The sequence below is a fragment of the Malurus melanocephalus genome, unplaced genomic scaffold (genome assembly GCF_030028575.1).
Source record: "Malurus melanocephalus ecotype Western Australia unplaced genomic scaffold, MMel_1.1 scaffold_46, whole genome shotgun sequence".
Lineage (NCBI taxonomy): Eukaryota > Metazoa > Chordata > Aves > Passeriformes > Maluridae > Malurus > Malurus melanocephalus.
In genome coordinates, this window is record NW_026623278.1 from 1487054 (window position 1) to 1514253 (window position 27200).

Here is a 27200-nt window from a genome sequence, read left to right on the forward strand (position 1 = left end):
GCGGGCTGGTGCCGTGGATGCCCAGCGGGTGGGAGCTGCCCGGGCGGGATGCTCTGGGCTGGGCAGGGCCGGGCGCTGTCCGGGGCTCCAGCGCCGTGCCCGGAGCGGCTCCCGTGGCACCTCCCGCGCTGGGCGGAGCGGAGCGGGGCGGGCGGACAAAGCCGGGCTGTCAGCGGGGCGGGCGGGAGAAAGGAAAAGAGGCGGCTGCTGCCGGCGGGGAGCGGAGCAGGTGAGGCGAGAGCCGGGGCTGTGCCACGCTGGCACCGGGAGCGGCCGGGCGTGCCCCGAGGGAGGTGCCCCGCACCTGGGGGCTCTGGCGGGGCGGGGGCGGCTTCGTGTGCCCCGGGCGAGCGCCTTGCCCCGCAGGCAACGGGACAACGGGACAACGGGACGGGACGGGCGCGATCCCTTCACCGGGGACAGATCGGGGCGGAGGGCGGTGATGGTCGGCGCTCTCTGATTCAGCCCTGCCTGTGGGGCCGAAAGTACTTTGGGAAAGAAAAGCTTGCTACTCCCTGCTCATTAAAAAAAATAAAAAAAAAAAAAAAAAAAAAAAAAAAAAAAAAAAAAGGGAAGTGAAATTTCAGCGCTATGACGGTGCTGAAACAATCCCCTCACTCGAACTTAGTCTGCTATCCTGTGGCAGTGAAGCCAGGAAAATACCAGGAGTATTATGAGTTACATCACTAGAGAGAAATTAGTCTTTACTGGGCTGAAGGACCGAGAAGCGTGTTTGTGTGTTTGTTTTGTTGCTGCGAGTAGTTGGGAAGCAGAAGWGTTGATGGCTGGCTCTGTGGTGCGCTGTTTTTATGAATATGAAATCCTTCGATATTTAACCAGTTTGTGTATCCCTGCTGAGCTGCGAGCATCCAAAACAGCTTCTGGTAACAGAGGGTTGAAAAAGGAGCTTTCCTTCWGTGTGCTGCATGGCAGGGAAGCTTCGTGATAAATAAATCCCATTCCAGGGAATGCACTTAAAAGCCTGATGATTCAGCATGATGCATCCACTGACCAAGGGTGACAGCTCCTGCGAGGAAGGATGCAGCGCTGTGGGCAGATACAAACATTACCTGGAGCTACAAGCTTCCCGTAGTAGTGGCAGATGTGAGGTTATGTAAAAAAAAAAAAAAAACAAAACAAGAAAGAGCCCACACCTCCCCCCCTCCCCCCAATTACCACCAGTTTTTCATTTTAAGCACCTCCTTCTGATAATTCAAACAAACAACCCTCTGGTGCTTTCTGTGGTGAGTGAGTTATAGTCCTTTTTGTACTTGCTTCCCAAAGGGATAGTTGCTTTTAATCKGTGGCCCCAAACTGTGTAGCAAATGAATTGAGGCTAATAACTCATAGTTCAAAACTTAACTTAGCAAGAAATCTAAAGCTGTAAAGAAGGTGAAAAGTTTTTACAAGAAATACTGTGACAATTTTGCTGTTTTAAGGGGAGCTAAACACTGAGATTGAGAAGACATTTGAGAAGTGGAATAGCAGAATAGTATTTCAAACAAAGCCTCGTGCAGCTCAAAKGTTATTTTGGTAAGTTGCATTTGCTCTTCAAAAGACAATCTCTTTTAAAAGTCAAATGAACCGTGTAAAAACTTCGACAGGAACACTGTTGCAGGGTGAATTTAGTCAGGATTCTGACCGCTTCAGTGAAGAGCTAAGTATTTAGAAGTACCATCTCAAGGGCATGTTGAGGTATTTATTATTCACCAGCTGTATGAGCAACTGCACACTCTGTCATGTCAGGATGCCCAGGGCACGAGCTGAATGCTCTCCAAATCCTCGGCATACATGCTCACTCCGTCTTTTCTCTGAGGTACAAAGGCACTCCTGCTTTAATCCTTGTTTATGTCTTTACTCACACAACTGGATGTGTGGGGTGGGTCTTTACCCAATGAGTGAGAAGATACAAAGAGCACAAACTGTCTTTGTCTCATGCAGGGATTGTCAGCAACCGCTGCTGAGACTGAATGGCTTCTTGTCAGTGAAGCCCTTGCAGTGAAAATCATCCCCAAAGTGGAGGACAGGAGGGTTTTGACCCCTTAACTCACCTACTGCCTTATCCTGTGGGTGAAGGTTTGAGTCACAGGAAACTTTCCAAAAACACTCAAGATTTATGGTACTACTACTGCAATAATAAAGTTTCATACTGTCCCTAGCAGGGAAAGCTGACTGAGATGCTATATAATCTATTTGGATTCTGCCAAGGGCTTCAGAAATGAGTAGCAATGATGAATTTGACTTTTACTGAGGGCAAGCATGGTTTCGTTTCCTTTGAGGCCTTCTCTAGGCCTCAAATTTAGCCTAGAGAATCTATGATCTACTTTAACTTCCTAAGGAGAAAAGAATCAGCTTATTAAGAGAGGGAGGGCATCAGGGACAGCAGCAGATGGGACAGTTAATGTCCTGCAGGCTTGGTGTGTATGACATACCTACACCTTATGGAGATATTTCAAAGGCAGGAAGATATGGATATTTTCCTATGACCTCACTTTGTGGGGTGTGCCATGGGAGGGTGGTGTAACTTGGCCAATTGTCCTGGCAGGCTGTATCAGAATGCAGTCAGGTTTGGTTATTTGGGGCTGTCAGGTTTGGTTATTTGGGGCTGTCTTCTGCTTATTCAAAACTTTTGGCATTTGGCCACTTGCCAGATACCTGTCCAGGTACCTGGAATTCCTGGAGTTGGTTCTGCAGAGGGCTATGAAGATGATTGAGGGGCTGGAGMATCTCTCTGATGAGGACAGGCTGAGGGAGCTGGGTCTGTTCAGCCTTGAGAAGAGATGACTGAGAGGGGACCTCATCAATGTCTGTCAGTGTCTAAAGGGAGGGTGACAAGAGGATGGATCCAGGCTGTTTTTGGTGGTTCCAGGCAATGGAAAAAGAGGCAGCAGGCAGAAACTGGAGCACAGAAAGTTCCACCTGAACACAAGATAGAGCTTCTTTACTGTGCAGTGACCATGCACTGGAACAGATTGTCCAGAGAGGTTCGGATCTCCCTCCCTGGAGATACTCAAGAACTGTCTGGATGCAATCCTGTGCCATGTGCTGTAGGATGACCCTGCTTGCTGGAGAGACTGGACCACATRGCCCACTGTGGTGATTTTCCAACCTTACCCATTCTGTAATTTTGTGATTCTGTGATTCCTGAAGGTTAAGTCTTCCTGTAGCATGTCTCTGTCTCTGAGAACAAAAGGGTCTCTTGTGTTGTCATTGTTGCTTCTCGGGCAGGAGAATCTTTCTGTACACAAGGGCAGCAGGCATCACTCACTTGAGAGGACATAAAATCTGTCTAAAGTGGGTTGGAAATAATCTATGATGCTCTCTGGTAGTCTTGGGCTGGGATAGTTATTTCAGCCTTATGATTTTGTTTGTAATGGCCTCTATTAGTTTTAGTCTGATATGCTAAATCTGAGGCCCTTCTCTGATGTTGGAACGCTCAAATTGGGTTTCTTTCAGTTCTTACAAGTCCAAGTGTTCTCAACTATTTATCATTATCTCTTCTGGCTATCTGGCATTTTTCTGTATTATTTTTGAACATTCCTCCAAATGCCAGTGAAATATTTGGAGGAGTTAAAAACCAAATTTTATCCCCTCCACCACACCACACCCACCCTCCTAAATGGATAACCACAATAATTTATTGTTGTGGTTTAACCCCRGCAGGAAATTAAATACCATGCAGCAGCTCACTCCCCACCCCCGCAGCGGATTGGAAAGAAAAAGTAAGCCTTTTTGGTCAGGAACAATTTAAGATTTGAAACAAAATACAGTAATAATAACATTCTACTAATATTAAATATGCTGTCCTCTCTCATGGATTCTTGTGAGGCTACTCACTTGCAGAGCAAAGGACACTGAAAAGTCCTTGGCTTGGGGTAAGCACTACWTAGGAATAGCCAAAACATCAGTGTGTTATCAACATTATTCTCATACTAAATCCAAAAMCAGAGYACAGTACCAGTTCCTAAGAAGAAAAAGAACTCTGTCCTACCCAAATAGGGATATTCAATGATTGAAAAACAAATTTGGGGGCTTTCAGAATTACTAAAGCTTTGGCTGAAGCATGTAATTCAAATTTACCTTAGAATAGCTTTTATCCTGACTCTTCTTTCCTTAAGCCTTGTGACATTGAAATGGTAATACAGTCAATTTTTATTTTTTAAATAGCTTAATTCCAAAAGAGGGAGAAACATTAGACTAATGCAATTAGGTGAGTGGAATGCATTTTTCCCTCAGGCAGCTCTGGAGAGTGATACTATATCATGTTAAAAACTGCAAGTGGTTGTGTCAGGCGGAGCTGGGCTGGGCAGATGTTGGCATGAAGCATGGGAGGGAGAGCTGAGCTGATGCAGAGAGCCCCAGCGGGAACATGTTGACAGCATTGCTCTGAGTCACTGGCGACCCGAAAAACAACTCTGGCATGATGGCACATGTGGTGGTGTTGGGTGAAGTTTAAGTGRCATCCTGAGCCTTTCAGCACCTTTRTATATATAATTTTACTGCAGATACAGGTACATGTGTACGTACATAAAAGTCAGTGTTTTGGACCAGCTCCTCTAAACAAAGCTACGACTACCAATGTGAAATCCTTGCAGCTTCAGTGGGGCTTGATTTGTCACTGATGGAAAGGTGAGGGGATTTGGGCAATACCCCATATGGTTTTTACCATGTGGACCCTACAGATCCTCCCTGCTGACAGCCTCCACTATGTCTCTCTCTAGGAGCAATAAACCTGAACTCTGGCAGAGCAGTGGGTGCTCTCAGAGCAGCAAGGGAAACTGGGATTTAGTCTGTTTCAGGAAAGGTGGGGCAAGAGCCTCAGGCTCTTTTTCAGGTGCTGTTTTCAAGGGATTTCAAAAGATACTTCACTGACTGTAAGAAAAAAGCAGTGACTTGTCTTCCGCCGGATGACAGGAAAGGATGCTGGCAGCAGGGTTCAGGAACAGGGAGAGGAGAGTGCAAAACCTGAACTGCAGGGAAAGGATCCCGAAACCAAGAATGTCCTAGGAAAGCTGTCAGGGAAAGCATTTATCATATTATTATCTAAGTGGATCTCAGATTCACGTTGTGTTTGCCCMTGATGGGCTGGAGCACAGCCCCAGAGCGCAGTCGCAGGACAGGCAGGATTAAGGCACAGACCTGTTCTGGGAGCAGTGCCCAGTGCCAGCAGCAGGGCTGCCCTGTGCTATTTATATTGTGGCTGTGACCAAAAATGTTTTAAAAGGACCGAAGGAAAGCAATGCTGCTAACAGAGCCCCTACAGCAAGAGGATGGCTTCAGSAGGGGTAAATATACCCAAAACTGATCACTAATTGCTACCCTAAAGAGGGGATAGTTCTTCACAGCGGTCTGAAAAGCTGGCCAATGGTAGTGAGGAGGAGGAGATGTGGCAGAGAAGATGAAAATACAACAACATTTGTGGGGAGAGCCTCAGTGATCCTGGTTAAATGCCTCCTCAGTCCCAGAAACTCTTGTGTCTTGTGCTGAAGAATTTTACAGTCAACCAGCTCCATTCTCCTGAGTCTTTAAAGGCCATGGATTTCAAATTTGTCCTATTTAATGTTTAGGGATGGTTCTCTTAACAGGAGCTTAATCTTTAACCTGGTCTCTTTGGAGAGTGGCTCACCACGTTACTTTTCTGCCTTCTGGGGTTATTTCAGATATTGAGTACACCATTTWCTCAAGTTTACTCTTTTCCTTAAATCATAGAATTAATAGGGTCCTAACACTTGATAATCTACCATGTACATAAATGAAAAACTTTCAGGTTGGTCTAATTAGCAATGCCAAAACACATAAAAATATCAAGTTGCCAGAAAATCCTGAATAAATTTGGCAAATAAGAAGGACATGACAATACAGGTCAGACGCCTACATTGTTTTGATCTAGCAAATCTTGATAGAAGCATTCAAGTGCACAGTGGAAATCGCTCATCTCTCTGCATGGTTAGTTTGTACAACATGGAATGGGAAATGGCTGAGGATCTTCTCAGGCTGCTCCCTACAGAAGAGTTTTATTAAAATAGACTGTGATCTGGTAACCATTTTATGCCTCAATTAATACTGGGTTGAATATAGACTAGTAACAATCTCTTCAGAGAGTTTGAATGACACTGCAAGCAAAGCATGTCAGGTTTTATCARAGGAAATCAATGTGTTTTGTTTGGCTTTGCTACATTCAGACTAAGTAAGAACTCTCATTCTTGAAGCTTCCTTGCAATATGGCACTTGAAACTAACCTTGGATCTCATGACTTGTCTCTGCTGGRAATGTGGCATTGTCTACAGTTCTGAATCCAAGAATGTTTGCAAGCCAGACACAAAAACACAGACTAAGAAGCAAAATGGAAGCAATGGATGAATACCTCTCTTGATTTCCTTCAGAGTCTGGASTTWTTCATGCCTGATATTGGTTCAGAARACACTGCCTTGCTGGAGTACCTGCAAAAGCAAATATTGTTTGGCAGTGTTTAAGTCTTGTGGATTTAATGGTCGAATAAACACATTTCCAAGCACCTGCAAGTATTGTCTGCTGTGCTTTGTAAAGTTGGAAATGGCTCRTTGGCAGATGGCATGAGCACAGAGTTAGTATTAATAGACCCATACACAAGGAGAACAGGGGACTTCTGTTTGTAATTAAGCTAATCACAGAGGCAGCAGAGAGCTCCTGTCTGATCASTTATCACTGCTTAAATTCCGACTACCAGACTGCACCAACAGAGCAAATAGTTTCCTTGGCATTTAATGCTCCCCAGGATTGTGTGCTTTGGGGTTTCCCTGGAGTTGTTAGTCAGGGTAGGACATCCCACTCACACAGCTCTGYGCCACTACAACAGGTTAGTTGAGTCTGCAGGTCGGCTATAAAGCTACATAATTGCCAAACAATTGGGTATTTAAATCCATGAAAAAAAAAAAAAAAAAAAAAAAAAGGGGGTGTGCAACATAAACAGACTAACCCTTGAAGCTGTTAATTTAGTTCTTTCCTGCTAGTTTTAGCATCTTTTTCTTGCAGCTTAAGTTTTCAGACATTATTAATTGGAGAAACTTTTTATAGTCAGTGCTACTCCTTTCAACGCCATAAACCCTTTAACTCTCTCGTTAATTTTGTTGTCAATCACAGTAATGAAAAAATATTTCCAAAAGAAAGCAGGAAAATCAGAGATASAAGAAACCAAACATTGGCAATTGGYTGTGAAYAYCTTTATGTCTCACTWGCAAGCCCCAGGAAATTTTCTAGGAATAAACATTTCTGTAGAAGAAGGGGCTGGAGAGGTGCAGCTAAACCCAGTCTTGGGAATGTCGTAGGAAAACTGCATTTGGTGAAGTTTTGAACAGCAGCTCTAGGTAGGCTGTCTCTTGAAACACCTTTGAAGTGCAGATTAAATAATTCCAGATCATGAAAAAAACTTTGTTAAGAAAACAAAAGATCTGGGCTTCCAGCCACTTCAGGKTAGTTGGTTTTGTGCCTGGAAAGAGCCCTGCATCCATGCACTGCTGCTCTCAGGCTGCTCCTGTGGCGTGCCCCTTTCTTCCCCATCTTACAAGATGATCTTATGAGATTTTTCACATTCTTTATCCATGATGTGTCTWTCCCCTTAGCTGCATCCTGACTTCACCACAAAATTGGCAATAATTCCATTCTGTCAGTCTGCTTTTTAACTTCCTCTGGCCTTTGCCTGAAAGGATCGCCCATTTTTTGTAGTAACGTAGAAGAGATCATAGAATGGTTTGGTGTGGAAAACACCATTAAAGGTTGCCTAGTTCCAAGCCCCCATCCCTGGGTGGTCTTGGACCACCAGCCTTTCAGGTAACAGGGGAACACACTGACTGATTGTGCCACAGAGACTCCCCACTGGGGCTGCTGTGTGCCTGAACCCCAACTTTCACCAGGGAGAGCCTTGGCTGCTGCTTGATAACTGTCTCGTTTTCCAGCCTGGCCCTGGGTTCAGTAGGAAAGGCAAGGCACTAGGAAGGGAGTATCAGGGGTTATCCTTAGCCCAGCAGTGCARCAGAGCCAGAAAATGCTGTGCCTGACCAAGAGGAATGAGAAGCAGTCTCTGCATTCAGAGGTTGAACATGCAGCTTTATTAAACCAAGAACTTTTGATCCAGRAGGACCATGTAGGGGGAGGGGACTATGAAACAAATCAGGACTAAAACTCAGTCGCAAGTTTTCCCCTGAACCTGAAATGTCAGCAGGCAGATTAATTCTGTKCTTTAAAACATTGATTCCTTGCTTAGTACTGGCAGATTTAGAGGAGCTCTTATAACTGTTCTTGCTCAGGAAAGCAAATGTGTTTTTAAGGCTGACTTTTGCATGGAAGCAGCTGGCAACAGCAAGATGACATTATCAGTACAGCTGCTGATGAAGGGCCTCCCCCATAAGGACTGATACACAGCCCCTTGCTTGCTGCTGTGTACTCACCTCTCCTGCTTTTGGCTGATAAAATACAATCTGGTCAACTAAGTTTTAGCAATTTTCTCTGGTTATAATGGCAARAAGTGTGATTACACTCACAGATTACACTCAATGCTGTGCTCGCCATTAGGACAATGCAATAAAGTAGCTCTGGCAGGCAGTGCAAGTGTGCCATCATGTTTGTAAGGGCTGTAGGTGATATTCAGAAAATAAGACTGTAACCTTTTTTTTCTCTTTTTTTCTCATGGAATGAATCCCAGGCACTGAGTATTTTACCTATTGATTTTATTTTCTACCTGCTACAGATGAGACTATACTCCATTTCACTGTTTCTTGTTTCATATTGGGCCATAGGTACTACCAGCCAACACAGCACATCCTTTAGAGGTTAAAGCACCCTCTCAGGTAAATTCCCTCTGCTGCATTTCTACACAGAGTGTGGTKCYAAGYYCCAGCCTAGGAGGTGCATAGGTGCWGTGTGAGCTGCACTGAGCACACCATGCCWGTATTCCTATTCTGAATTCTGCTCTTGCTCATCTCCTGTGATGTTCCTCCTCCTTTCACCCACACCTGTGGATTACCCCACTCTGCCTGGGAACATCGATTCAAAAGAAGTGATAAGTCAACCAAGAATGTCAGAGCTGSCCTGTTTAGTCAGTCATTGCTGAAGTGGAAAGAGAGGAACCTGGCCCACAGTGAGCACCTCTGCTAGAGGACCTTGCAGGCGTAGGAAAGAAAATGACCTTGTCTCAGTTTCTACCAACTCTGCATTTAAACAAAACTGGTTTTTTTCTCTTGCATGCTATGTTTAATTTGTGAACTCACCAGGRTGTTATCTTCTCTCCAGAAACATCAGACTTCCTCTGAAGAGTGAAAAGGTTTTATTACTCTCAGAGAATGTTGCAGAATTTTTGTATTCATGTAGAGTAGAGCCGGAGATTACAGACTTCGAGCCACAGAAAGAGACATGGGAGTCTGTCCTTTAAATTTGGATTTTAAAGTCAAAGATGCTTTACCCTGTCCGCAGAGATACAAAAGCAGTGAAAAGTGAATGCTGTAGTTTATTATGGAACATTTTCTTTTGCAATAAAGGCAGCTTTTTCCCTTCATCTGACACCTGGGAGTGTCTAATATTAAAGAAAAAGGTACACATGGATATATATGTTTTAAAGACCAGTTAACATTTTTTAGACAGAAATGGCCTGCTACTGTGAAAATGGATGAATTTCCTTTTTTTAATGGTCTTTAAAGTTAAGATCTGGCCCAAGTCACTAATTCTCAAGAAAATACCTCTGCTCTTTGCGTCAAGATGGAACAATCACTTCAGCCTAAATACAGGAAATGTTGGGTATAATAGTCATTACTTGCACAGATCTTGTTAACAAGAACATAATTTCCTAATCGCTCCCTTGAAAGCAAACCCAGATGATAGAAGCATAGTTGAGCTCCTGCCAAACACCTCAAGAACTCCAGTTTCACACCCAGCCTCCTTCAGCAGTGCCAGGATAACTTCAACTATTCAGTGAAAAATAAACCCCAAACTTAAGCCCTGTGCTCATAATTCCTCATTTTTGTACCCTGGAATACAAAAAACTACCRGTTGGGATGGTACAAAAAATTAAGAGACAAGAGTGCAGCCACCTAGATGTGTTTTATTACACACCAAGGCAATGTAAAACTCTGCAGGCAATATTGCCTCAGTGACAACATCCTAATCCATTGCCCCATCCTCCTGAGTTAGGCCTTGAGAGAAAAGAAAATTGAGGGGTTTTAAAATATAGAGCTTTTAGAGGACAAAAGAACAGATTCTAATYTTTATTGGCGGTCCCTCTGTAGTGAAGGCATGTGTCATGATTTAATGAGTTGTGTAAAGGGCTTGGATGTTGCATCATCTTCATTCTATAAGGGATGAAAACAAGAGCCTTCACTGGTGGTGGAGGCTTCTCTTGAAGTGATGTTACTGGAAATTGCTGCAAGTTTGTAGATATGCTCCTTTTTTTTTATAGAATGCATCTCTGGTACCAATGAATACTCAATGCTGATATACTTCCCTCAGGTTGTTACTACCCTGCTTTTAAAAAGCAAACAACTGGGCAAGTTCACCCTCCAGATGTTTGCAGACCATGTTGCAGGAACTGCAAATATGGGAAACAAATTTAATTTTGTCTACATTTTCCCCTTCAGCTTGTAAAACTGGCAACTAGTTATCTACTTTAAAAAACACCAAMCCCAAAACAGCACATGATAAGTAGATAAAATTATTATATTGCTTCAGAGAAGGGTTTTTTTTTTTTTAAATTCAATAGGGTTTCTAAATAGGATGAAGGGTGGGGCTAGTCATTTAGCCACACCCATGGTGAGGTTTATAAAGGGAACTTATCTAAGGGAAGTTCTTTTCTACCAGTCYATGACAACAGGCAGTTTCATTTAATTGGTTTTTATCTTAAAAAAAAATACTAATCCTACCATGTCAAGGCTTCAAAAAGGTTCCCGTAYTGGGGATACTCCTCTAAATGAACCTTTGAAACAGCAAGGTAAGGTAAGTCATGGAGTCTGCTTTCCTACTTTAATTCATTTTTTTCACCCAATATTTCTCTATGAGAGAGTGGAGTATCACTGTCATTTCAAAGGTCTGTGTTTTCTCTGCCATGTGTGATTGTTTTGTTTTGTTCTCCATAGCTTTGCAATTCTGTATCCTTAACTCAAATGGAGAAAAAAACAACCTTATGAATGCATCCCCAAGCCTGGAGAGGTTGTTCTTTGTCACAGGGTGGGTATGCTTTCAAGACTGATGACTTTGAGGGCTAATTTGCACCACCTGCCCACAGCACTGAGGTTGATGTGGCTGTTGTAATTGTGCTGCTGCTTGTCAGTCACACCAATATTAACTTCTTAAGCATACAAATAAAAGATATGCTGTGCTTTATTGCACAATTGCTGTGGCTTAGTCATGACTTTTTGATACACCCAAAAATCCTGCTATAATTTTTGGTTTCTACTGTATCACAGTTTCCTTATATATACATTCCCAGGATTGTTTATGAGTTGCTCTGCTCAGCAGAGGCCTCGTGAGTGACTGTGGATGTTCCTCAATGAGATCAGGTGCTGTAAAAGTTTGTTTGCTCTTGAACACGGATGTTCATGTTGGTACAATAGTCCTGAGGACAGTCTGTAGGTTTACAGGATGTCTGGGTGATTTTTTTGTGTTCTTCAACTGAAGTCAAAAAATGTATCAAAAAGTGATCACAACAATGCAAGGTGTCCACCATGGGTGTGGCAAGAACAGTGGTCAATACCTGTCTCATTATACTGCTCATCTGACTCTGGGCTTCCTGCTGGTGTGATGGGAAAGCAGAACCGTGAGGAATTGGAGCGAGGAGGATAAATCTTAAAAGGACTTCTTGGGAGCTCCTCTCAGGCTTCTGGGAAAATGGAAGGGAGTGTGGATGGACTTCTTTGAAAAYTTAATAAGCAACCAAATACAAGTGTCTTAAAAGTTAACTTTCTTCTCCAGTTACTTCATCTGTGTATTACTAGATAAAAGAAGAGTAGTAAGTTTTCTTTTATAAGCCTTCAATGTAGAAGGAGTATAAGTCACTGATAATTTTTGTTGCTAATTGCATCCAAAACATGGGAATATTTGAGGGTCACTTCTCTACCAGTGAGCATATTCTGGAATAACTTCCATATTCTGGAATAACCACAGACTACAGAAATAACCAAAGTAATGATTTCCCACAAAACTGGTGCTCTTGATGGGTTCTGTATGTATTGGCAAAAGCTGACTGATGGCTTCTTGGGCAAAATGTCCCGGTGCAAGCTGGAGACTTTGACTTTGAATTTGACTTTGACTTCGTGTGATTAGTAGCCATGAGAAAATAAATGTGTCTCACATTTGAATAAACACATTTTCCACCTTGATAATGCTGTGGTTTTTCTTTAGAGTTTCTGCTGCCAAAGTTAAACTTGTGGGATGCTTAATTTGAGCAGTGTGGTCATTTCTGCTCTCTACCATGTGTTTACACTGATAATCAGCGAATTGTGGCTGTGCTGGGTTGTGGTGGGAAGAGTCTTGTTTAACAGCATAGCATCTCCTGCAAAGGAGGGCCCTTGGCTTTATCCACTGCCATTCTTCCGGGAGGTTGCCAGGCTGCAGTTTGATTGTTCATAAGTATTTTTAAGTGCATTGCATTTATTTTAAGTACCTTGCGTTGCTCAGACTGTTAAAAAATATTTGCTGGTATCTCTTGTTGTGTTAGTACAGTAGATTGGAGAGATGAAGGAGGAGGAGAATACTGTCAATACTGGCAGAGAGTCTCAGGTGTCTCTGCTCTTGGATGCTTTGGGTGGGCTTTCTGAATCAGGGAGAAAGTTGAAGCTTTTTCAAGTGGGTAATGCAGATTTACTTWCCTTTTTACATTATTGCATAGCTTAACTTGCTTGTAATTTTGGTCACTCTTCCAAACAGGGATGAAAATTATTTGGCAAGTAATATTTGTGGAATATATATCTAGCATAATTCTGACACTTACCCACTATTCAACACAAATTACTCCAGGGACACGCACTGTCCTGTGGGTAATTACTTATTTTATTTGATAAGTTTAGATAAATCTTCAAAAGACTACTTTTGAGTAGCCAAATTACAAGCCTTTGGGTGCCATKTTCCTTTCCTGATTTGATTTTTGGAGGCCCCTAGGTACCAAAGGTAGCAAGACCTCTTGGTGGTGAGCTGAGTAATGAAGAGGGAGATGGCYCGTGGCAATATCTTGTAACTTCCTTCTTTGAGGCAGTGTATGAACACTGATACTGGCAGTGGCATTACCTTGATCAAGTATTCTGTTAGTCCCTTCACATGTCAAAATTTCTGCTCTCAGAAGATTTAAGCAGAAAGATCCAGCATATACATATGTGGGTGCTAAAATTGAGTTCAGCTCTGGGTTCTCCCTCCTTCATTCATGCTTGGCAACTCCAGTGGGTTCAGATCCAAGCTGGAGGAGGGATGTGGAGTGGCTTGCAGGTTTTGTTGGGATGGATGTAGGGGTGGTTGTGGAGAAGAGTCTGGTGTAGGTGGCTTGAGAGGGTCCGAAGGGAGGGTGTAGATTCCCAGGAGGATGGGGAGAGGCCCTCTCACAACAGCAGCTTCCAAATCTGGGCCCAGCCTCTAAACCTTTTTGGCCCTGCACAGTCATCTCTTGTGCTACCACCAAGAAAAGGGATTTTTCTCACTCCTGGATGAAAATAGAGATGCATTTTTCTCTATGTTCCTGGGTCAGTCAAAGTCAGTTTTACCTGTGCTGCCGAGAAGACCCAAGCTGACCCTGCTCAGCTGGGTGCCTTACAGCTTTATGGATTCCTCTGTTCAGCTRTCATTTATTTAGATCGTGGAATCCTGAAATCAGAAGGGTCCTACAGATTTTAAAATAGTTGCAGTTTCTTTAACATTGCTTGATATCCTTAAATAATGTTCTTTCTCAGGGCGATGCTGTCAGGACAGGGACAGGTGGCTTTTTTTGCCCTAGTTTAGTTGCAGTCAAACAAGTTGTTGAGTTTAAACAGTAAATCTTATAGACTTGAAATTTTTCAGTTTTTGTCCACCTGACAGTCATGCATGTAGGCAATAACTTCCAACACAAGGAAGAAGCCTGAAATTCAGCTCCTTTGGGCAAGCTGGGAGTTGCAAAGGATGTGGTATACAATGAAAACTCTCYTTAGATACTGAGATCTAAATAATAAAGTGAGAAAGAGATACAACTGTGCCTGTCAGATGTCACTTGGCCTGAAACCATGATTTTCAGGTGTGTTTGTAAAATGCTTGAAGACCAAATCAGGTACAGAATGTGCTTAGCATGCTGCATATGACTTTAGGATGATGTATTGTCTTTGCTGCAGCAAAAACCTTTCACTGGGATGCAGGGGCTACTGGAAACATGTGATCGTGGTAGAAAACCAGGCAGAGAAATCCTGTGATGGGATTGTCARATGACAGGGAGCTCATTATGTAGCTGTGGAACAGTCCAACAAGAAACATTTGTCTCATGGATGGCAGTGATATCTCTTGTCTCCCTTTGAAAGGAACCCGTAGCTGCTGGTACAGTCCTGTCCATTAAAACAATGTGGCACAGAGGGATTGATGCTGCTTTGTTGCAGCATTCATTGTGTGCTGCCACAAGGAATTTGAAGTGCTGCCTTCTGATCTTTGACTCTGAAGGTCTTCAGGTTTCATTGGTTTTGGTGATACATAATAAATCATAAATAAAATATATCCCTTCTGCTGTAGCCTAACTGTGCCCATTTAAATACCCTGAGATGGGTGGCACAGGATATGGGGCCTCTGAGTTTCCTGTATATGTCCTTCTGCACAGTGTGGTGCTTATGTGAGGTTTTTTTTCTTGATGACCTGTTTAAAACTTGAAATTGTGGGTAAAGATTCATTCAGAATTATGACTGAGGTAAAACTGAGAGTCATTTCTGCTTTACTCATGGCCCTAAGGATATGGGCTGGTCCTGGAAGGTGTGGAGAGCCCACTCAGAAATAACCAGTGGGAGCTGGGTGTCAGCCTGTGTGCTTGCAAGGTGCTGCAGCAGACCCTGAGCTTCATGGGGAGACCACAAATTATTTCATATGAGCATGAGTGAGGTGTCAGGGGCTTCCAGCCCACAAAACCGGTTATATTAGAACATAAAAATTAATGTGAGAAGAAAAAGCACTTATCAAGAGGAGATAATTCTGGTAGGTGAGATTAAAGCTTTTTAATAATAGATGCCTTCCATGCCTCATATATCCTGTAGGTCCTTCCCTCCTGTCTTTTCTAGTTGTCTAATTTTGTGACTTCTGAAGTTGAAGAAATTTTGTGCTGTCTCCAGGGTAGTTTATTTCCCCTTCTTGTGGGGTTGCCTTTTGGTTCAGGTCCCTGGCACAAGCCCAGTACTTTGCTCAGGCGTCTCCTGTTGTCCATTTGTGTGTCACGTCGAACACGGAGGAGTTTCACTCCCAGCTCACCCCATGGAGTGCCCTCACAGCAGTTAAATAAGTAATTCTCTCTGTGTGCATAAACATAAAAACTCCTTGAGTTGGATCCTTTTGCCATACTACTGGATGCCTTTCCATCTGTGTCAAGTGCAGATAGGGCCATTTCTTCTGGGATGTGGACTGACAAAATGTGTGGCTTTATTCCTGTTTTTTTTGGTTTTTTGGGGTTTTTTTTGTTGTTGTTTTTTTTTCTTTAATGATCATAAAAGAAGCAGTAACTTCTGTTCTTGGACTTAGTGAGTTCTTAGTGTCAGAGAACTGTTGCATTGGCTTGAACATCCTGTTTTCCTGCATGGAATAGTAGGGGAAAGAACACAGCACTTCAAACAAGAAAGKCTGTAAGCATCTCTACTGAATAAGGAACGCAGGAGTGTTCTTTTTAATCCTGAAGATCAAAAATACTGCACTTCCTGGAACAGCATCATGGCACCTGGCTAAAGTTGGGACAGGTCCAGTGGTGTTTTTCTTTACATGTCTTGTATGTCAAGATACATTATGCTGATGATTTTAATATTTTGGAAATTAAACTTCAACATCAATTTGTCATCAAAAAGGAGCAGGAAAGCTGGATACTGGCATCTTGTCTTGGATACAGCAGTTTCTTACAACCAACACGTCACGCCGAGGGAAAACAGAGCAATGCTGAAGTAAAATGATGTGCTTGTGCTCTCGACAGCCAACAGGCATTTAGTTTGATAAGGTGCCAAACAGTGTCATTGGAGAGTKCTGTAAAGACTTCCAGCTGTCTTGTGTATGCTAACTAAATATCTGGGTGATTTGGAATTTATCCCTGTGAGTGTTTCACCAGAAGTGACCTCGCCTGCTCCGGTGAATGCAAGACCAAGCGCAGCTTGTTGCACTCTGCTGGTAATGTTTTTGAGCAAGGCTGCATTTCTCTGAGCACCCTGCCCGCTGCTGAAGGAGGGACTGTGTTTTCCCAGCCAGGCTCTCCTCTCAGCTCCCTCCCCACTGTCTGCAGGAGATGCTGCCCTCTCTGTTGACTCATGTGGAAGGTGTGGTGTGTTTTGACCAGGATTGGAAGGGCGTAAGAGAGTTGCAGCAAAGTGCAGCAGACTCTGAGATAGGCCCTGCAGGGAAATCAATCTTATGGGAAAGCGTAGGTTGAATCTTGGATTTTTGYTACGTGAGTTAATGAGCAATCTGGCTACCAAAAAGAGAGAAAAATTGGACTCACACCACGAGCACACATAAAACTGCTCACTGGCTYGGGGGAGGCAGACCTGCTTTCAGCTGATGCTGGATGCTTCAGCTGCAGACACTATGCAGCTGCTCATTTTTTCCACAAGTTATTACCTTGATTCACCTTGGGCATGTTCAGTTCAGTAATGTCTTGTTATTACGGGGACTTCCAATAGCTGACTAATCTTGATGAAAACAGAAGGGTTTTGTTTAAGGGGTTCATGGCTGGGAAATAAGGATKGTGTTTTCACAAGTTTTATTTAGAGCCCCAAAATGCTGTTCACCTTTTGCAATGTATTTTATACCTAGCACCGTTTACTAAAGCAGTCATGCCTGAAAATATCTGAGAGTTGCCATCTCAGGAGCCTTTGATGCAGAGAGTGTGAGTTTATGCAAAACAGGAGATGTGCCCATTGTTCTTTCAGGCTCAGCTGAAGGACACTCTGGTCATTCCAAAGAAAAACAGCTCCTGGGAGGCTGCTGCTACAGAAAGTGCCACATTTTGAAGAGAGCTTATCTACAACTTTAACAGGGGCTGGGTTCTCGAGGGCAGATTGCATGTGCCTGAGAAGAAACAGTAAGATTTGCTATTYTGCACAGAATCTGCTGTACTGACAGTTTTATAAAAGGAGGATACAAACAAACACAAACCCTCCCAAACACCAAAACTGCCAGTTTTGCTAATCTAAGCTAAAAGGCTTTGTCTTCTAAATGGGAAAAATAAGCTCTTATATAAGTCTRTAAGGGAAATAGTGTGCATGTAAATGACAAGTCAATCCAAAGTAGCTGTTTCTTCAGTTAAGTGATGGCTTTTCTTGATTGGTTTGGCCAGCAAACAAGAATCATAAATGTCTGGGAAAGGCAGTGAGAGAAGTATCTACACAAAAATTTCATATACTACTGAAATTAGTTTAGTGCTCTTCCCAATCAATGCTTACACACAATGTGATGAAGGAAAAGCTTTGCCGAGCAGARTGTTGTGAAAATTTAAATTCAACTGGATACTGTAAATTACCTCAAAAACTTCCAAATGTGCTTTTTTTCTCTAATGAGTAAGTGATGCACAGATGTTCATGTTAGTGAGCTGATCCACTGTGGTCTGTGGCTCTTGTCTGCAGAACAAAATAAAGAAACAATAATTCATGGGAGCTTTGTACCACAGCTTCTTGGAGGACATATTGCAGCTCAATAATGCAGCCCAAAAACTTCTGATATGGTAGAATTCAAATGCAGGATATTCTTTCAGAGCAAAGCATCATTAACTTGAGGAGTTGAAGCTTAGCAATCCATCTTTTAAGCCCTCTCCCATATGATTTGCTTTATTGTGTAGTATCATTGGGTACTTTAATAAGGCAACAAGCTGTCACTCTTACCTCACAGAATGGAATATTTTCCCTTCAACTTGAAGTTCACAAGCTGTGATCAGGTAGCAATGCTATTGTAACTGAACAAATAAAAGGCTTTTATGCAGTTTTCATATATGTTCCTGCTCCGAAAAACCCCTCCATGGCTTATTATAGTTTCCCTTATTGGGGAAACTTCCAGCTCTACATACACTCAGGATCCCAAAAAGTCTCTGCTGGTTCTGTGCTCTCATTGTCAAATACACAAGTTTGCAGTTTTAGCTCTAATTACTTGTGTGGGATCATTACCACAATGCAAGTGTCCTCAAGCTTCCGTGTATTTTAGCTTTCCCATTTTGCATGCAGGAGGCCCCTGGTTTCAGACAGACCTTCTGCAAGAGCAGGTTTCTGATCCTTACAGGTATAATACAGGTAGCTGTCACATTTTTCAGTTCTGCTTCTCTTAGTGATAAGACTAAGGGTGGGACCAGGGACCAGGGTGTGTCACTGGGATCACCTGAACACGTTTCTCCACTGATTAAGTAGTGTAAAAGATTAACATGGTCCTTCTGGCAGAGATGGGATCCCMGGGATGATTGTCACACTGTGGATCTATGGAAAAGTGACTCCTGCATTCCACCTGGGAAAACTGGATGGCTGGGATGKATAAGATGAGAGGGAGAGACTTCTTTGGCTTTTGGTTTATGGGAGCACCTGTGATGATCTGTGCAGGGCAAATGAGGTGATGCTGTACCCTTCAGTGTCCCATGAGCTGTCATGTGAGCACTTTATCTAATCAGAGGACGTTTCTACAAATATGTATATAGAGCCTTAAAGCCTTCATAGGTTTGTGTGTATTATGTCAATATATAAATGAATGCAAGTTATCCATTTTTCGCACACAAGACAGGAGTCCAAGAACTCTTGCCTGCTTCACCAGTGTTGTAAAGAGCAAAACATCGATGTTTAGATTTACGTATTAAATATTATTTATTATAAATACATTTCTATACTATATAATTCAGTTTCTAAGGACTGAAATAAAAAGCAAGCTACAAGACTTGAGCTGTTCTAACTRTTGCCACAGATACTGGAATCTGTCTTTACATCTTTGAGTTAGTCTTTTTTTCCTGTTCAGTAATTTGAGTCAGAGAAGGACATGCCAGAACTGTTAAAATGGCTGAGGCGGCAGTTCAAATCCTAGCTAGGGCTCTCTTTCCTGGGTAAGGCAAGCAGACAACAAGGAGCCCACAGTGATGATACTCCTACATGGAATCATTGGATGATACCAGTTGAAAGAGGTAATCTTGTCCACTCTTGTTCAGAGCTCTCCCRAACTGATCAAGTTGCGTAGGAACATGTTGAGTTCTGAATATCTCAAACATTCAGATTTTCCAGCCTCACTGGACCCAATGTTCAACCACCCTCACGATGTAAACACTTTCCTTAACATGTAATCAGGATTTTTCCTGTTGAAACTTGCCTGTTGCCTCTTGCTATGTCTGTGTGCCTTTGAGAAGATCCTGGCTCCATCATCTCTACACCCTCCCTGACACAGCTGAGGGCTGCAGTCACACATCCCCCATGCACCTTAAACCTTCTCTTCTTCAGGCTGGACAAACCCAACACTCTCAGCCTCTCCTGCATCACACACTCCATCTCCTTAACTACCTTGGTGCAGCAGACTGGGCTCCAGCATGTCTGTCACTGGTTTGTGGCTCCCCAGCACACAAATATTGCACTTTCGCAAGCCCTGCATGCAGTAATTACTGCCCTGGATCTGCAAGCCCAGCCCTGTGTAGAGTTGCCCTCCTTTTTCTGTAAGGTCACACTGCTGAGCATTTTTGTTGTTCACAAAGACCACCAGGTTTTGTTTATTCTCTGAAGTTTCTTCTGTGGTGCTAGCTGGCATCCAGCAAGGTCATCCCTTCCCAGGGGCAAGAATTTGCAGACTTGCTTTCCAGACTTGTCATCGCCTCTTTCCTGGTCTGAAATAAGCACAGGTAGTGAATGTTGAACTGTTTTGGAGAACTCCTCTGCTTTTTAAAGAAAGCTACTGAATTCTGTACCTTAGCAAAGACCACCAGTTGATAAGTTTAGACAATTTGTAGGTGTGGTGCTCATAGTAAAACACCAGGTTAAAACAGAGGGTTGGTAGGAGCATTTATCCCCCTCTGTGTAGCCGCCTAAACTATTTTTGCTGAATATGCTCTGATGTGCTAAATTTTCTTCACTCGCTGTAAAGAGAGATCTGAGAAACTGATCCCACAATAGTGGGGGATTCAGCCCATTTAATCTCAGGCACCYGAACTGAGCTACCTGTGCTTTTCTCAGGCATGTCTGGAAGTGTAAGGCTTATAGTGAAGAGTGCCACATTTAAGTTACYTTTTGAGTGAAAACATCTGGTTTTTAAACAAACTTGCTCTTTTAAATGTTTTCCTGGACCTGAAGCTGGTACATTTTATATCCCTGAAGCAATTTTCTGAGTCCCCCAGATACTGCATAATGATCCTATGGAAGTTATCTTTGGTCACTTCCTACTGTGCTTGCTCAGCAGGCTTGTTTTCAAAGAATGTCAGCTTGGGTAATTCAGCACATTATTATCCATCAGGTTTCCTCATGTTAGACTTCAAGCTTTGCTATTTTAAAAGAACTTCAGAAAATGGCTCAGGTCTGAATACAAAGACAGCTTTTTTTTTATTATTTTTTAATGTCTGTGTTGATGCTTTTTCCCTTGAACCTGCTTTTTAATTCTAAGTTGACAATCAGTATGTAAGATTCAGCTATAAAATAAAGCCTAAAACTGGGTACAARAAATGATAAATCTGGAAACTTGTGGTGGGTTGACTTGGACCAAAGCAGTTGCTGCTGGTTGTCTTCAGGTCTCTTACATGAACATGTGTCTCTCCATCATGAACGGGGAGAGCTGTTGTGTGTTCTGCCTTAGCTCAGTGTGTCCACCAGTCTTCAGACCATATCTGAGGAGTTTGTGTCTGCTTCTAAAGCTGGATAATCCCACTCAGTGGAGTTGTTTCCTTTACCTGTTTCTGGCCAGCAATACCAACCAGTAACAGAGATCTTGTCCTCCCAGTTGTGACAACCCAAGTGTTGATGGGGCTTYTCTGTCTACTCCAAAACCAGGAACTGCCCCAGATTTACTTTTCTAAATCTGAAAAAGCAGGAAAAAAGTAACTGAAATTAGATCCTTTCTGCATCTGCTTCAGAGTGGATTGGATTCAGAGTTTTAGCACAACTGTGGGGCAGCCCAGACACATAAATAAGGAGCAAACAGTTAAGGCTGGAATGCCTTAAGGCAATMTTATTGCCAAATTCTTCATAATGGGAAACTTTAGTCAGTGCTGGCTTTCATTGCCTCACTATAAAACATATGCATCATCACAGCATAACTTTGTTTATAAGGAAGTATTAAAAAGAAATGTTAAGTGGTTCTAGTGCATTAAACTAAGCAGAAACCTGATCAACTCTAGTTATTTTTAAACCAAGTRCTCTCTGTAAGATGATATAATGCCTACCAGAAAAAAAAAAAACCCAAATGTAATACATGAGTGCATACAGAAGCATCAATATGAAATTGCAGTCCAATGTGCAAACCACAGACATGCACTGAAAAATTAGTTGTATTGGATTAGAAGTCAACAGACACAGGCACTGGCAGTGCCAAGTGGGACAGATTTTAGTTGTGTGATAGAAATTYAAGTGTATTCCATCAATGGCTCTCACCTAAATTTTAAAGGAAAGGATGCCTCAAATAGTTGAAGGAAGATTGTTTTCTCCAAATGGAGCAAAGAGAGAAACTTTTTTTTTTTTAGGTAAGTGATATGTGGCAGCCTGCTGCTAAATACAAAGAGTRATAAATACACAGTTCATGCTATTAGGTCTGCCACCTACTGCTTGATATATTGGTTTGGCATTGCTTGTCATGCAAAAAAGAGGGGGTTTGACAAATCTGTCACACTAGCTAAGTAAAATCATACAAACTGAACTCTGTTACACCTTTTTTATGTTGGAAGGTAATTACTGCATCTCAGAGTTACTGGGCAGGAAGGCAGTGAAGGTATTTATTAATAGGAGGAGGGCAGGTATGCTGCTGCAAAAATGTAGGTGTCACATTGCAGTTGGCTGGAGCTCTGAACCCAGCAGCGTCTGCGAGTCACCCAAAATTCTKGAACTGGAAATTCCAGTTTACAAGAAGTTGAGGGGGGACAGGAGAGGACAGCAGAAATGACACAAATTGGTTTACTGCTATAGAGGGAGAAAAATGTGAAGGCTTCCCAAACAGTGTAGAAGTCTTCCTGARAAAGGATGCCTGCTCTTTCCTACAAAGTTGCTAAGTAGGACACGCTTGGGTTTACTTTACATGTAAATGACCAAAAAAAGTTTGTTTGCTTTGTAAATGAGAGGGAGAGAACAGAGTTTTGTAAGAAGTCTCAAGAAGCTTTTTCATGCCAGTAGATGACTTGAAATCAGAGCACTGGAGAGAAGCAGAACCATTGGGATAAATCCGTGTTCGGAATGGGAAGAATGAAAGAGGTGGGGAGCGCTCGGTATCAGCATCTCACATCTTCTGGGACTGCTTTCCTTGTGGAGCACTCTGGGTCAGACTAGRTTTGGAGCTGGAGATGATATTAAACTCAGCTCTGTTTCTTGACTTCTCTGCTTTGGGTCTTTGCCTTTGTGCCTTTCCTGCAGTGCTGCAGAGCCGTGTCCTGAGGAGACACAGGGGAATTACTCAGGAACAGTGAGACAGCTTAGGGCTGGGCTCTTGGTTACCAGCAAGCTGAGAAATCTGCCAAATTGTGAAGTAGATCGGGGGTTTTGTTTTGGTTTTTGTGATTCATGCACAGCTCATAAAAAACAGTTCTTTCCTTTGACACTGGAAGCTTTAAAATTAATGTTTCTGTTGATCTTTKCAACAGGAAAGCATATGTAAATAGTGATATACATGGTTTTCTGATTTACACTCCGAGTTTGTCCATTTCTGTAATTTGTCAAGCTATTCTCCACTCAGTAAATGTTTGGAGAGCAGCCACATGGGGTTGCTTGAATTCTTTCAGTTGCTAAAAATAAGTTGGTTTTGAAGTTTTTTCTGAAACTGCTGGGGATATTTGAGGCAATGATCAGTGACTGTCAGCCTATATTACAAATTGCTTTCAGCAACATCACATTTCCAGTCCTTGGCAGGGGGGAGAAAACAGATCTGTGTAGTATGGAAGAAAGCATCCAGTGCACAGAGAGACAGTAGCAGAAGACAGGGCTCTGTGCCCACAGGGCAAAYACAGCTTCTGGAGACAAAGTTTTGAACTAGAAGGCATTTGATTTAAATCACTTTAATTACATTCTGTCCCAACTTTTCCTCCTTGGTCCTTCAAACTAACTACTATGGGTACTACTTTCCATATTACAATTGTAGGACRCTGTTGTACCTTGTTTACTACAGATCCTCTGCTGTACTTTCTTTTTCCCTTTAGTTGTTTCGTTTTCTGCTTGTGTTCTCATATTCCTCATGCCCAATTTTTGTTTTGTTTGGGGTGGGTTTTTGCTTTGTTTGGGAGGGCTTTTTGGTCAACACTCATTCAAATTAAACAATGCTTTACAGCATTATAATAATAAAAAATATATAATTATAAAAATATAAAAATTAGAATTACTATAATTATTAGACTATATTATTATATATATTATTATAGAAGCTTCTTCTTTGTCAGTTTGTGTCAGTRGGTTTAGTAGGTAAAGTTTGTGGATGCAGCTGTTGTGAACAGGGAGGAGTACTATGTGCTGGGAGGGAGTGGATGAAAGCCTCGTGAGAGCAGGTAAACCCTGGAGAGCAGCAGTCCTGCTGAATCCACCGAACACCCCAAGATTCCATAAACTCTGAACAATAAAAGTCTGCCAAACCTGCCCAAGGCCTCCAGCARCACTCATTAGTATCAATCAGGGTATGTAATGCAGCAGCATCTGAAAAAGTGGCAACTTTTGTGTGTGCACAGCTGGTGAAGCAAGGGCAGGGACCCCTGAGGGACTCTGAATGCCCACCTGGAAGCCAGTGGCCCACTAGCCCAACCCCACTGCCTGGGCTTCGCTTCCCAACTCTGTAGGGAGGAGCTGTAGGGGGATGACACCAGGGGTTGGGAGCCAGGACTGTGGGAGCGGGAGAACTGAATGCACTCTGAACACTCATTGGCTACCAACAAAATCTGCTCAATTCTATTAATAACAGCCAAACTCAGAAGCATTTTATGATAAATATTGGTGTGTTTCCAGCAAAGTAACTCCCTCACTGGGGAAATTGATAGTCTAACAAAGGGAATTTGCAGCTATATGTAACTTTAGGCACAGCTGCAAACATTTACATTACAACAACATTGAACAAATCATAAGTTTCTGTCCTGAAAAAGAGGAGCATAATTGTTTTATCTCTTTTACTACATATGATTTTCTGAAACTACTCTTTAAATTTTTTCCTGTATCCTGAAGTCTTTTCCATTTACTTGATTCTCTATATCTTCATCCCCCTGTATTTTATCCCTTTTTCCTCTGTTTTCCAGTGTGGAAGAAAGAATTTCTTTAGGAGTCTTGGTAGGTGACCTTTTAGGAKATGGGAACCTATTTTAAAATCAGTGTAGCCTGTGTGTTGGGGAGTTTTGAGGAACTGAATTGTGCTCTGTAGCTCGTGCAGAGAGCCGATGTTACGCCAGTGTCTGCAGCTGAGAGCTGTGAATGGCCTGCCATGAAGTAGAAGGACATGGCATCCTTTTCTTGTCTTCACTGCACTCCTTTGTTTCTCCACCCTTTCAAAGGAGGCTCCAGCTCTCTATCCTTACGTTCCTCACACCCACTAAATAGGACCTCTACTGCATTCCTTTGTCCACCTAAATTAAATTCCACCCTAATAGTCTGGTGTTTCCGACCACTCCCTTGCCTGTGTGTGCCTGAGGTGTGCCACCTCAAGCCAGAAGGACGGGTTGAGGTGTTGGCTCGGCTCACGGAGCAGGTGGAGACGTGGCAGTGCTGCTGCACACAGCAGCAAGTGCCAATTATGTCACCTGGCCACAGGGACTGCACTGCTCCCTGCAGCTCGGCTGAGTGCCTGTTTGCAGGTAAAAAAAAAACAGGAGCTGCTGCTGGGATATACCTCCTTGGTTTGTCCTGTACGTGCAGCAGAATCTCCTTCCTTGCTTTAGGAATTTTGAGACTGTATGGATGAAGTTTGGTGTGGTGGTGTTGCTCAAATCCCTCTCTAACTGAGGTCTACATGCTGAAGACAAGTAAGTAGTTACCTCTGTCTTCAATATCCCATGAATATCACACTCTTCAGAAAGTATAGTATGGAAAACATTCCCTGAGTAAATTGTCTTATTTCTAAGGGAATCACTGTGTCACTCCAGTGCTGTTGCCTGCTAGAAATTCTGGTCAACACCTTCTGGTGACAGGTATCTTTTTCTTACCTTCATCTCCCCTTGTGAGGATGGGACATTCTTGTTGGAGTAGTGCTGTCAGATCCCAGCTTAAATTCAGAGGGGCACTACTTGAGCAAAAGCCAACAAACCATGATGGATTTGCTGTTCCTGTGCCAATAGGATGCCTGAGGTTTGTCAGCTGTGCTGGAATCGCTTTCCACATTAAACAAATGGAGGCAAATAGAGTACATTGAAAAGGAAAGCTTAAGAGGCTTGGAGAGATTCAAAGAAACTAAACAATAAYATGTTTAATAGCTAATTCCCATTCTGGTTTGGCTTTAAGGTAGCTTCAGCCTTCCAGTTTGCTAGCAGCCTTCCTAAGTTCTCTGCCAGGATGAGTCACAGCTTCTGGAGCTGRGATCCAGTCCTTTAGACAAGCCTTCTTTAAAGGTCTGTTTACGTTTTCCAGATAATAGTGGATTATAGTGAGAACTGCTTTACTTTTTCCTCCCCTTAAAAYAGGGGTTTTGATGTATATAAATTCACCTGTGAGAGCTTTTTACATGCCTTGGTCCCTGATGCAGTCTGAGCCCCCCTGGGATCCTGTTTGGTGTAGTTTCATGCTSTTATGCAGAGATAGATGTCTTTGGAATGCTGCTCCCCACTGGGCTGTCTCAGCTGGTTGACTAGGAAGGCAAACCAAGCAATAACCAGAGCCCTGGTCTGACTGTAAACTATTATTTACCTGCTAGGAATGATATTTCCTGCTGACTGAGGAGTTGAGTTAAGAAACTTAGCCACGTAACCATAGTATGTAATTCAGGGCACAAACTGAAACCCACKTATGGTTGCTCCATCTTGTGTTTCTGTAGTCTCAAATGGAGCACTTGAGAGAATGGATGCGAGGACGAATTTAGCATTCACAGGCAATTCCATCTAGGAGCACAGAAGGGCCTTCATGTGGCTGCTGCAAGGGGGCAGCACCATGATTTCATTGTTAAGTGAGACACTTCAAAGGATTGCCAGTGTTTTTGTGCTGTATTGGCAAAAGCACAGGCTTTCCTGGACAACAGCTACTGTGCTTCTCAATGGCAGATTTTTTTCTTCCTCTGAAAAGCTGTTCAGGCAAATGCAGCAAGGCTCCAGTTGCATGACACAACAGTCATAACTGATTGCCTGTGCCCAGCAGAAGCCTGCTTGGATGAAGAAAGACCAGTGTGCCTGGAAATCATGAATAAACTCTAAATGTAGCACTGCACAAGGGAGCTCATAGACCTGCTACTACATCGGRGGACATCTGATTGTTGTGCAGATGTGTTAGACACTGAGCCATTGTGAGCACAGCTCAATTAGGGCATTGTCATGAAGGATTTCTACTCATTTAATTTTAGCATACGACTATTGCATCACAGCTCAACCAATGTAGACAAAGACCATCCAATGAATCTTTTTTTTTTTTCTTTTCCCTCCTATTTGGTAGCTGAACTAAAGGTTTCATGTTTTCTTTTCAGTGCCAAATTACTGCAAGGAACAATTCAAGCCGGCAACCAGGAAAAGTGTTTGGATGCTCAAAGTAAGTGTGTGCATTTGTAATTTTTTGACCCAAGGACCTGTGTTTGATGTCTGTAAGGCAGTAGCTASATAAGTTTGGTACCAATAACAAGTGATATTCCTTTCCATAATCTTTGACTGTGTGAAAACCATGCAACAAAACTGATGAAAGCTAAACTAGGTGCCACAGACATCTTATAGTAAATAATTTTATGATAAATATAATAAGTAATCCAGG

General features: G+C 42.7%; 1 protein-coding gene across 4 annotated transcripts in view; it reads left to right on the forward strand.

The window, feature by feature from the left end:
• Positions 1-172: 172 nt before the first annotated feature.
• The window catches only part of MAPRE2 (microtubule associated protein RP/EB family member 2), a 99293-nt gene continuing 72265 nt past the window's right edge, over positions 173-27200 (forward strand). The window contains exons 1-2 of one of the 4 annotated variants that reach the window (XM_057365018.1): positions 173-229; positions 26923-26984. Coding sequence is in view for 2 of the 4 variants with exons in the window: in XM_057365014.1 (XP_057220997.1) it covers positions 10885-10956; positions 26923-26984 (134 nt within the window). In the remaining 2 variants the exon portion in view is untranslated. Of the gene's footprint in view, positions 230-10801; positions 10957-22451; positions 22545-26922; positions 26985-27200 lie in introns of those variants that run through there. The other 3 variants (XM_057365014.1, XM_057365016.1, XM_057365017.1) reach the window with 3 other exon arrangements.